This window comes from Euphorbia lathyris, chromosome 4 (genome assembly GCF_963576675.1).
Source record: "Euphorbia lathyris chromosome 4, ddEupLath1.1, whole genome shotgun sequence".
NCBI classification, from domain to species: Eukaryota; Viridiplantae; Streptophyta; class Magnoliopsida; order Malpighiales; family Euphorbiaceae; genus Euphorbia; species Euphorbia lathyris.
Window position 1 is genome coordinate 37,800,181 of NC_088913.1, and position 12,661 is coordinate 37,812,841.

General features: G+C 35.5%; 1 protein-coding gene across 2 annotated transcripts; it reads left to right on the forward strand.

Moving 5' to 3' along the window:
• The first annotated feature begins 1,049 nt into the window (after nt 1–1,049).
• LOC136226188 (MACPF domain-containing protein At4g24290) lies at nt 1,050–12,123 on the forward strand. 2 transcript variants are annotated; one of them, XM_066014536.1, is made up of 8 exons: nt 1,050–1,589; nt 1,947–2,240; nt 3,328–3,566; nt 4,258–4,459; nt 8,469–8,537; nt 8,706–8,892; nt 9,163–9,329; nt 11,201–12,123. In XM_066014536.1, the coding sequence occupies exons 2-8, from the start codon at nt 1,980–1,982 to the stop codon at nt 11,882–11,884; spliced, it is 1,809 nt and encodes a 602-aa protein (XP_065870608.1). In that variant the 5' UTR covers nt 1,050–1,589; nt 1,947–1,979; the 3' UTR covers nt 11,885–12,123. The 2 variants fall into 2 exon arrangements, with proteins under 2 accessions (XP_065870608.1, XP_065870609.1); XM_066014537.1 differs by lacking the exon at nt 1,050–1,589 and adding an exon at nt 2,544–2,641 and having other exon boundaries at nt 2,109–2,240.
• The last annotated feature ends 538 nt before the right edge of the window (nt 12,124–12,661 follow it).

Sequence of the window (12,661 nt, forward strand, 5' to 3'; positions counted from 1 at the left end):
ATCCCACACTATTATTGTTATCGTACTTAATGAAATCGCTAATGAAATCGCCGATTTGCTTGCCCGTGACTTCAGACATAAATCCCGCAGGAAGGTCATAAACTTGAACCACAAAAGGGAGCGTAGTATAAAGGAATATCTGATGGCCATTCATCCCAAACAAGCAGATGATTATCAAAAGACCATGGACCACTCGCCACCACTCGATCCCGATCAACCACATGGAAAAGTTCAAAAGAAAATCGATTATCCTCCAGCTCAGAGATCGCTATGCCTCTCCACGATCTTCATAGTTCCACCAACTTATTCTTCATGGCCATGAAATTAATAGATTTGTCAGTTGAAAACCTGCCAATCGCAGTTAGATTGGATCTTTGCTCTCCAACTTTCAGTAATTCCCCAAGAAAACTTAATTCATCATGCTCATCCTCCACAATCGATAACTTATCCATTATCCCCTCCATCGATCGCACGTTTGAAAATCACACAAAAACGTCCAAGGACGTAGATTGACAAAACCTTAATTTAATAGGGGAACCTTAGAACAAAACTCGTACAGGGACGTAAAATGACAAACCCTAATTAGATAGGGAAGGCGTAGAGAACCGCCGCAGAACCGTCTTTTCGTATACCATTAACAACACGTAACCAGTTTATCTATGTAGTAATCATATTATAACCCACATTTTTTTTAAGAATTATAATCCACACTTTTATAACAAGATAAGCCACTATTTTGTACAAAATCAAAATGAAGTTTCATAACCTTATTAAAACCCATTAAATTTTATTAAAACATTCACCAAATACACTATAAATACGTGATTTAGACCTTGTTTTTTTATTTGAAAAATGATTTAATCCTTGTTTGACTGCGAGACACGACGATAAGTTTGGGTCGACTTTTTGTATTATTATTTTTTTTAGAAAAAAGAAATAAGAAAAGGAATCTTGAGTTACTGTGTGTGATTTTGAGATGTAAAAATAGAAAGTAATATAATTAAATAAGGAAGAAGAGAGTGAAGTCTCTCTCAGTCGCTCACATGGCAATAGAATCTCAAACTTTAGTCAAACTATTTATTATGTTACTTCTTCCTCCTCCTCTCTCTTTTATTTTTCTACGCATTTCACCTTCTTTCTTTCTTTCTTTCTTCTGCTTAGGGTTTCTCTCTCTCTCTCTTCCTTTCCTTTTCTTTTTGTTCCTTTGACAAACTGTCTGCCTACAGCTTTCAGCAATCAGAGGTTGAAAATCTAGCGGTTTGTTGAAGCTCAACTTGACCAAGGAGTTCTTCATGATGCTTTCTTTTATGTGCTTTAATTTCACTTTACTTCCACCTTAGTCTATATATTTATCTGAGCTGATAGAAGAACACGGTCGGAGGAAAGCCTGGTCTCCATCCTATGCCTGCAATGTACAGAATTTGCTTCAATTTTAGCTTAAGTTTGCATCTATTGGTTCATATGGAAGAGATTAGATCTGTTTTCAAGTCAAATAATGCCTGGAATTTTTCCTAATTCTAGTTGAATATGAACTAGAACTTGGATCAGCTTCATACTCAAACGTTTACGAAATTTTTGTTTATCCTGAGGTATGTGTGTCTTGGATATCATGTATAATTCTTTTTATTCTGCTTTGTTATTTTCTTTTTGTGACAAATGTGTCAAATTTGTATTTGCAAAAAGGTGTAAGAATGAAATTTGTATGCATTTTTTCATGATTAGTTTATCTGTACTTGCTCTACTTTAAAGGTTGAACTAAAAAGTACTATTCTGTATTTTATATGAAGTTTATGTGCGAATTTAGCTGGTGCTTGTAATTTCTTTTTCCTTTCAAATCATGATTTTTCTTAATTTGAGATGCACTTGTATTTTGAACTCTTGAAATGTGTTTATTTTGGTAAGCTAGAGGCTAAGAGCTGATTATGTGTGTGTTGAAATATATTAAGGGGTTGGTTCAGTGGACGGTGAAGTGCAGAGATATGGCACTTAGATGTCCTGCGCCAGATGCAGCTGAGATTGCAATTGCGTCCATAGGGTGCGGATATGATATCACAGCTGATTTAAGACTGAAATACTGCAAAGGAAATGCAAAGGATTCACAGTTAATTGAGATTGATGAAGGTGGTGGCAGAGAGATTGTTTTGCCTGGTGGGATTTCGATCCAAAACGTACCAAAATCAATCAAGTGTGATAAAGGGGAGCGAACAAGGTTTAAGTCGGATATTCTCTCATTTCAGCAAGTAATTCTTTCTTTCTCTTTATTTAGTGATTACTGTTTAATTTGGTTTTTCAGTTATATAGATTGAAATTTATTTTTCACCATTCTTCTGCATGGTTTGGCTATTAGTTGGCCAGAACCAGAATAGGTAATTCTTGTGCTTTCTCTTGCATTTGCTGCAATATACGTTTTTGGACACTTGGCTTCTCTGCGGGCTGTTTTTTTTTTCTTCATCATTGTTAACATAAACCGGAATTTTGCATCATTAATGAACTGGTGTAATTGGAGATGCAGCATGCTTCTCATATAACAATTCTTTGTACAGACCAAACATTATATCACATGCTTGATTTGGTACTTCTGCATTATGAGTGCCTCTGGAAGAAGTCGCTATGCGAAATCAAGGTTTCTAGCACTTCAGATGTAAGGTTCATCTTTCTATTTGGGTTTTGGTCCTTGGAATTGGCCAAACTGCTAGATGTTTAGGATCGTTTCTGTGTTTTTTTTTTTTCCTGACCTGCTTGCATCTTGATATGAAAACAATTTGCCCGCCGGATTTTATCAATTTGCACATTCCTGGACTTCTTTTTAAAAAAAGCACTGGCCCGAAGTATGGAATCCCAGGAAGAGGCTGGCCCAACTTAAATGGGAGAAAAATTTCATTTTGTTTTTCTTTTTATAAACTGTTCATTCAATTAATTTAATTAAGTCATATCTCTAAATTCTGATAATTTTTTTTGATTTCTTTTTGATTTTATGAATATTAATTATTCCAATTATTTTTTCTGTGTAGTTAAATTTCAATTAAGAGAACGAATGTCAATTAGTGTAAAATACAGGATTCGCGATCCTAGCAGAAAAGGAGGGAAACAGATGGGAAATGCCCTACCTTTGAGTGCGGTTTGAACTATTGATTTACCTAATTGGACCGCTTGTGCGGGCCCTCGTCAATTTCTTTGAGTTTCATTCTTGCGAATCAAGTGTCCAAACTCTACAGAAAAACCATTATTCAAAAAATCAGCACATGTAAAATGTTCACAATGTTTTGGGTGTGGGTGTCTGATACTTACCCTTTTTCTCATCTTATGGTATTTCTTTTTTCATCACAGATGTCAGAACAATTTAACCAGGAAATGTCATTGACCGGAAAAATTCCCTCTGGTCTCTTCAATACCATGTTTGAATTCACAGGTTGTTGGCAGAAAGATGCTGCTAACACCAAAACCCTTGCTTTTGATGGGGTATTTATTACACTTTATACAGTTGCATTAGAAAAGTCTCAAATGGTACTTCGTGATCTTGTTAAGAAGGCTGTCCCTTCATCATGGGAACCTGCAGCATTAGCGAAGTAAGTCTTCACAATTATTTTCAGTCAAATGATGAGATTATAAACTTCACACCTCAGCCGAATTTTAACTTTTCTGATAAGGTTCTTTGGCTTTTCTTCATCCAGAACGTTTAAAAGTTCAAATAATATATATCAAAAGCTTAGGCCAAATTAATATAAGATGACTCTGAAAGGCTACTTCATAATATGTTCCTCCTTTTGACAAAGGTTTACAAAGTTTTGATAAATAGCCACTTTCAGAAAAAAGGTAGTATGTGGTTAAGCCTGATTGCAAAACATTCTTCATAGATGCTATTGATGATCAACACTTTACAAAGAGCTTAAAATGCTGTCCTCTTTTGCATATGTTTTCAGCTGACTATGCTGCAGAAAGAAATAGATGAAGCCTCTGTTAGTTCTGGTCTTCTATCTTGTATTGTTGCAATATAATTGAACTTCTCTATCTGTTTTATTGCAAAGAACTTGGTAAATAAGAAATGATGGTTATATAAGAAATGTTGAAATTTGGTTTATGCAGTTTTTGATAAATATCAAAAGTCTAAGCTACTGTTTTAACTCATTTATGTGTACATTAACTTGATATTTACATCACGAGGTAGAAAATTTATCACCAACGTACCATTTAAAATGTTCAAAAGCTTGCTGTATTGTTTTTGAAGCTGAGTTATTCACTGTAAGTTTGCTGTTCTAGGTTTATTGACACATTTGGCACTCATATTATTGCTGGTGTGAAGATGGGTGGGAAGGATGTCATATATATGAAACAACAACATTCTTCAGTTCTTCAACCAGCTGATATACAAAAGAGATTGAAGGATGTTGCTGATAAGAGGTTTTTAGATACCAATGGACAGTATAGCGTTGCGTCTGAACAAGTTTACCAGAATAACAAGGTTTGTTTTACATTTGTTAAGTATGCTATGCTTTTCTTTTTAAATTTGAGCATTGAATTTTTATTTGTCAACAGTACTCGAATGAATCACTGGTTTAATTTCCAACAAAAAACCTAGCGGACTAATTTGCTGAACGTAGCATATCTAAAATAAACATTATTATCAGTTGGAACCCATCATAGATGATAATATAAATCCATTAAGTAATCTTTATGAATATAGTTTTCAAGGCTTTATTTAAAAAATAGAGCCTTTTTAGATGTTAAAGAATATCTGCAAGAGCTGTTCAAGCTGTACGTGAATTATTAATCTTAGGGGGGTGTTTGGTATGATCATAATTTAGCATGGAATGGGAATGGGAATGCTTGATTCCTTTTGTTAATGTTTGTTTAAATCAATTGAACCTATTAGTGTGAATCACATTCCCTACTATGTGGGAATCAATTATTCCCCTCTCTATCTAAGGAATCAATTGATTCCACCCTCTTTCTCACTCCCATGATTTTCGCTTTATTTTTTTTATTTCTATTTTTTAATCGTTGATATAATCTCTTTCCTTCAACCACCATAAATTCAGTTAAATATAAAATCCGTAATTTTTTTTATTATTATTAGTCGATTACTTTTTTTTTGCTAAGTAAAGCCTTCAGCCAAAATCATTTGTGCCGCATTTCCATCTTTTTTTATTTACCATGATAAGCAAAGTATTTTAGATATAAACAATATATTTTATTTTACGTATCATTATTATAATTTATTAGGGTAATTATTTACCCTTATTATTATTATTAAGTCTTGTTTTGACTGATGTGCATTTTTAGACCATCATGGTTTTTATTTACTTCTGCCAAAAAAATTCACATGAAATTTTATTCTAACTCTCAAAACATCTCAGTGTTTCACCACAACTCCCAAAATTCCTACTCAAGTTTGATGATCCAACTATATAAGATTCATACTCCAAAATCCTAGCACTAAGCTATTAGAGCTTAAGCAATACAACTCTAAAAAATCTCTCAAATACTATCATGGGGTTCAGTGGTCAAGCTCAAAATCCTATGTCATCATCCATAAGCCAAGCAAGATGAATCACTACGCTCTCTTGCGCTTGCCACTTGAAGCTCGTCAGCGCATCACAGGATCAATCTGGGCCTTCAGACGAAGCATTCTCTCATTGTATGAGTCATCAGTAGCAAAAGTAGCCTTAAAATATGGAATAAAGTCAGGAATTGGCCAAACATCAGACGCCTTAGAAGTGTAACCAGGCCAGGATCGGCAGCTATGAGTGGTGAGACACCTATCCCAATTAATCTCTAAATTGGTCACGTCAGGGGCAGTCAGAGGATGAACCTCAATCTTCTCAAGATCAGTAATCAAGACTTGATTCACATTGTATTGCCGACAAACACGAGGTGGGTGATAAAAAGAAGATGAACGGAGACCCGCACAGGACACCTTTCTGCCCCTCTGAAGACACATGCTTCAACTTCCACCATGGACACATCCACATGATATCTCTTTGGTACAATCCGAGTACTTTTTCTTTTTCCATTGATCAAAAGACAAACCTTCACATCAAATCTGAGTAATAGGTGGACTCATCATCTTGAGCTTCTCTTGGAGCCAAATATAAAGAAAAAGGAATGAGAAGAAAAGAAGTAAGATGAAAAGTAGGGAAAGAAGTGAATAATACGTGAAGTAACCCCTCTTGCACTCATCGAGACTCAGCAGTGTCTCCATCAGAATTGTGGGATAAGGGGGGCAACCATTTCTCATCTTTGGGAGCAAAGTCAACCTGACTAAGTTTTTGAACCCGACTGAGTTATTGAACCCGGGAGATGAAGGAGAAATCTTCTGAATGTGATCAAGAAGATTCGGTAGCTTAACAAAGTGCTTCAGGTCGGTCAAAGAATGAAACCTTCGCTACAGATAGCTTAAGAAGAGAACACATCAGTCTAGGATATGATGAAACTAGATCTGGAAAAGCAGGTTTGGGAGGTAAAGCAAAGTGATAACCCATAATAACCTCAAACTCTTCCAAAAGAAGACATAATTCTTGGTGACCGAAGCAAAAAAACATGACACTCGTGATCCCAAATAGTAATAGCAACTCGGTTCAAGAAAGGATCTATTTTGGCACCTTGCAAATATTTCTTAGCAAGTTGAGGCCAATCAGGGGTATTCCATTCAATCCTGCGCATGAAAGTTCGGTAGCATCAGTTTTAGGGTCAGTCATGATTGTTAGGCACAAATCTCAAGGAAAAAATGAAGACCTTTATAGACAATTTTTGAGATAAAGGTGCAAGTGCAAGTCAATGTGACTAGTTTCAGTGTAAGTACAAGTCAAGGTAACTAGCTTCATTGCAAAAGTTAAGGTGACTAGTTTCAGTGTAAGTGCTAATTAAGGTGACTAGTTTTAGTACAAATGCAAGTTAAGGTAACCAACTTCTGTGCAAGTGCAAGTCAATGTGACTAGTTTCAGTGCAAGTGCAAGTTAAGGTGACTATTTTCAGCACAAGTGCAAGTTCATTATAGATGTCCAAAAAGTGAAAAATTTGAAAATCACGAAGAAAAGACGAAAAATCAGGTTTTGTGACAAATAGCACTAAAATATTTGGTATGCAAAAATGTATAAAATCCCAAAGTTTGGAGTATCCTAGACTCAACTATTTTGTCGTCTAAACTACATCAGGAATAAAAAGTTTGGAAAATCTCTACAGTAGAAAAGTCAATAAAGCTAAAACTACAAAGCATAAAGTAAGGCGATAACAATCATAGCCGCCTTGAGTGTCGAGAATCGCCCCGAGAATCTAGAGCAGGGAGATCATCATACACAGATAAAGTCTTAGGAGAAGTAGATCAGGACCACTTTATTCTCTCGTCAGCTCCGGGACGAGTCTCCAGCTCTGGTATGTATCCATGATAGTATTTGGAGAGATTTTTATTGCTTAAATTCACAACTCTGGAAATACTACCCAGAAAAAAGAATTCAGAAACCTTAGACCTTAGGCTCTGATACCATGTAACAGACCATGAAAATACAGAGAAATCCATGGGATACCATGTAGATTAAGAGCCTACATGAATATATTTTACTTGGGAACAATACACAGATATATATATACAAGTAGTAGCTCCTGATATTACTCCTAAAGTCAAGGAGACATACTGACCCTACTAGCAGCCTAAGCATGCCCCAACAGCCCTTCAACAGCCTTATGCATGTTATTCATTAATTACGTTGACTTATACTCTAACAATTACATTGACTTATGCTCTAACAATCGATATACAACTGATATTATCCTGATGTCAGTTTGGGCATTATCACAATGTTGTCTTTGATAGATCATTGAATTGGGTGCTTACTGGTCTATGCATGCACTTCATAAATTTTTTTGGGTAATTTTTGATGTTCAGGAATTCATGGATGCTAAGCTTGCATGTCAATGGGCTCTACATGAAAAAAAGGGGGAAAAAATTAGATGCCAGTTCTCATTAATTAAAATTCGAGAACTAGAATAATAAATACATTTTGGAGAAATGAGATTGTCACTTTATGAAATTAAGAATATACGCGGCCATCATAATCGTTGAAATTGATTCTTCGAAAGAAAAAATCATCTCTTGGTGTAGGATAGTTTAATGGAATCATTAAGGCCATTGTTTGATTACAGTTGTCTGCAAAATCCTCATCAGCCTAGTATTTGATCATTTTCATGACTGTAAAACTAGGAATCTAAATGCCTGTTGGAGCATAGTCATTTTAGGGTGTAGGCGTCAATGTGTCATTTCCTATTGTGAATTGCATAAAACATGAGCTGTTGGCAAAGAAAATGTAGTGTGTGATTGTAATGGCTACAACAGCAGAATGTAATTGGGTATAACAACAGTGATGAACCATTACTCCTTTGATCCTCAAATATCTACATTTTCTTTAAAAATAGATGACAAATGCTTATTTGGTACGAACTATTCTAGGCATCTTATCTAATCATTTTTGTTTCAGATGGAAATCAGGGAGCAGCGGCTGAGGTTTGCTGATACCAGCCCCTCAAGTTCTTATTCTCACAAGGAGGTGTGTTTGTTACACATGTTTATTCTTGATATTATATAGTTATTTTGATGCTCTTGATAAAATCTTGATATCTTAGTAAAAGCCCATTGAAGGGCTTTGCAGATCTATGGGTTTTCTTTATCAAAATAGCCATTTTACGTCATTCTCATTGAATTATTCTAATGGCAGGATATTGTAAGAATTTACAAAAGAAGAGGTGGAAATGATAATAAAGGGCTATCCCATAGTGAGTGGTTACATACTGTTCAATTTGAGCCTGATGTAATCTCAATGTCCTTCATCCCAATTACATCTCTATTGAATGGAGTCCCAGGGAGTGGATTCTTGAGCCATGCCATAAATCTTTACCTAAGATGTGAGTAAAAACTGTTTTTCAGTTAGTTAATTTGGATGGATCAATGTTATTCCTGATTATGACCCAATTGATCTCCGAACTGAATTGCATGTTTTTTTTTTACATAATGCATTCAGTCACAGACGCTGTTGAATTTTCTCAAGGCCTGCTTATCATTGTTGTCCGATGCATATAGAGATCCCTAAACATGTTTCCGATCTGTTAAATCCTTTACGTATTATGCTGTAAGATATTCTTAGGCTACTTTATCAATTTGTTTATTCTCACCAGATAAGCCGCCAATCGAAGAGCTGCACCAGTTTTTGGAATTTCAGCTACCAAGGCAATGGGCACCGGTTTTCAGTGATCTTCCCCTTGGCCCACAAAGGAAGCAACAAAGTACCTCATCGTTACAGTTTAGTCTCTTGGGACCTAAGCTGTTTGTTAACACCACTCCAGTAAGGCCACTTCTCTTATCAGAGTTTGATTGCGAAAGTTTTATGTGGTTTTTAAATATTACATTACCTTAATAGTAAAAATTTGAACTTTAACATGGGCTATGGCTCATAGATGACTAGAATTTCTATGTGCGTGCACTCACCTAATAATGCATTTGTAGGGTTCAGATATGCCACGCCATGTTGATTTCTTTATTGCTGTAATATGAAACAGTATAAAATACATTTAACTGAATTCAGTAATCTGAATAAGATATTGCTGTATGTATATATCAGTGGAAAATAGCTCATGTGCCCTGCAGCATAAAATGAAAAAGGAAAGAAAGGAAAAAAGAAGTTAGGGCAAATTATAAAATAATAGTAATGACGATCAATCTCCATTATGGTAGACGCAATTTTCTTTAAAACATGTCTATCGACTATTTTCTTATGAACTTCCAGGTTTACTGAACTTTTTAACTGATTTTTTGCTTTAATAAATGATCAATGATCATTGTTGTATTACTCAAAGTTTGTGATGAAAAATTGGGAAGGTTGAAAATTGGATCTGTTGACTATTTTCTTTATGAACGTTAAAGTTTCTTGCTTATGTTTAACTTTTTTTATTTAGTTTTTGCTGACATGGTGATCATTGTTTTTATTAACTTCAACAAAGTTTGTGAAGAAAAATCCAGAGGAATAAAAATTGGTGGAAAAATGAGGGAACGTTTGGAAGTAAAATTGAATTTTCCCTTTTTTTTTTTATAAATAAAAGCATTGAAAATTTTAAAATGTTCTCTTATTATTTTTTGCAAATAGAATAATATTATGGCTTAATTTGTAGTTTTCATCATTTCAAATTCACTTTCCACCAAAATTGTGAAGGAAAATGGTGGGTCCGAGGAACAATTTTCATCTCCCATTTCTCTTTCTCGCCTTTTACTTCCTTTTGTGGAAAGCTTTATCTGATTTTCCTTAGATCATCTTCATTTCCGTTTTGCACTCTTCACGAAGTGTTAGTCCCTTGATATAAAAAGATGCATATCTAGATGGACATGTTTTGCTTTCATATGTGGTGATATATCGTCTCTAAATGATTTTCCTTTCCCCCCCTTTTACTTCCTTTTGCGGAAAGCTTTATCTGACTTTCCTCATATCATCTTCATTTCCATTTTGCACTCTTTGCAAAGCGTTAGTGCTTTGATATAAAAAAAAGCATATCTAGATGGACATATTATGCTTTCATATGTGGTGATACATCGTCTCTGAATGATTACAGCTATACGTGCTATTGTTGCTGTCATTATCAGACTATCTGAATTCCTTGTTTCCATTCCATGCATCATTTGGATAAGCACTCAAACCATATTATTGTGTTCGGATCTTTGGAGGAGAAATCTAACTTGAAGCTCCCAAACTTTTGAAATGAGGGTGTTTTACATGAGTCGATTGACACCCTTTGTTGTTATAGCATATTGAACTTGGTACTTGGCCTATTTCCGTCTTCTTCATAAACAAAAAGTATAATATATGAAAATCCGCATTCAGTAGTTCAAAGTTGGAATTCATAAAATTTTCCAATCAATCTCGTTAGCTAGCTTGCACTGCTTATTTAAGAAAAAGGGATCTTAACTATAACGGTGGAATTGTTACTCAAGCAGAATAAAATTTAGAGTGAAGCAACATATGGTCTCACAGAGTTTTTTGCCAGTTACTCATGTTAGTAAAGTTCCTTAATAGTATTATTCGTGTTAAAGTTATTATCAATGAAGGCCAGCAGCTATTCTGGTTGCAGGAACCAGCTTATTAGAATTTAGCTCTGCAGCTTCTTATCTTGTTTTTTGACTTTTTTTTTTTTGGCTAAAACCTGATTACATGAATTACCTGTACAGGTTGATGTTGGTAAGAGGCCAGTTACAGGCCTTCGGCTTTACCTAGAAGGTAAAAGAAGTAATCGCTTAGCCATACACTTGCAGCACCTTTCTTCTCTTCCGAAAGTCTTCCAACTTGCAGATGATCCAAGCGGTAATTTCCACCAGGAGTCCTATGATCGTAGATTCTATGAGAAAGTTCAGTGGAAGAATTTCTCTCATGTCTGTACAGCTCCTGTGGAGTCCAACGAGGATCTGTCAATAATAACGGGAGCACAGTTGGTAGTTGAGAATTCTGGGTTTAAAAACATTCTCTTCTTACGATTGAGATTCTCAACTGTGTTGGGAGCAGTAGCTGTGAAGCATCCAGAGTGGGATGGATCACCCGGGTTGGCTCATAAATCTGGCCTTATATCAACATTAATCAGTCATCACTTCACAGCAGTTCAGAAGCCACCTCCCAGACCAGCGGATGTGAACATAAATTCAGCCGTGTACCCTGGGGGTCCTCCGGTGCCTGTTCAAGTCCCTAAGCTTCTTAAGTTTGTTGACACAACAGAAATGACAAGAGGGCCTCAGGAAACTCCTGGCTATTGGGTTGTTTCTGGGGCCAGGTTAGTTGTTGAGAAAGGCAGGATTTCCCTCCGGGTTAAGTATTCCTTGTTGACTCTAGTAGTACCTGATGAAGAAGATTTGGAGCCGTAAAACTAGTAGATATTTTTATTGCTGAGTGAAAAATGGGAATCACAAGAAAAGTAGCAAAAAGAACCAAGAAATAGAGAAAGATATGACGGCATAAGTTATAGATTATTGTGAATGCAGAAAGAGGTTCCTTTAGATTTGGCAACTGGTAGAGGTTGGCAAATTGTTGTAATACTGTGCTCACTTTGATATTTTCTTCTTGCAATGTAATTTAAATTTTGCTTCTAATGTAGATTCCTGGAGTTGGTGTCTTCAATCAGAAAAAAAGAGTTTTACATCCTGATTCTTCTATCAGGGGGACGAGCATAGCGTATGCTGCCACAGCAGTATGGCTCTCTTGGAATATAAATGTTTAATTGTAACAATTCAATAGGAAATGTTGCTCTGCTAGAAAGGCAAGAAACTCAACTTAACGTGTAAATGGTGTAGCCATGTTGATTGATTTTTTTATTATTATCTTTTTTTTTTCCCCATAATATTTTGCTGATATCTCAAATATGAAACCAAATACTAGGGGAGCGAAGACTGCAAATGTTGCTCCAAGATTGTGAGAGAGAAGCAATATAAATCGAATTAATTGCACTATTTTGGAACTGTACCTTTCAAATATTGGACTTGTCCTTTAATAAAGCATTCAAATACGACAAAATAGACTGCCAAAATTTGAGTGTTCATTCATAACCATTTTTCTATTGTAAATATTAGGTTTAATACGCCAGGAAACCTGGCTCAAAAACTGATATAGGTTTTTAAACTTCGGAAATATCTGGGTAGTTGAAA

Bases quoted from the DNA above. Each gene is read 5' to 3' on its own strand.
- LOC136226188 (XM_066014536.1), top strand. From the start codon at position 1,980: ATGGCACTTAGATGTCCTGCGCCAGATGCAGCTGAGATTGCAATTGCG. The intron at 8,893-9,162 runs GTGAGTAAAAAC...TATTCTCACCAG, and splicing joins CATAAATCTTTACCTAAGAT to ATAAGCCGCCAATCGAAGAG. The intron at 9,330-11,200 runs GTAAGGCCACTT...TTACCTGTACAG, and splicing joins TGTTTGTTAACACCACTCCA to GTTGATGTTGGTAAGAGGCC.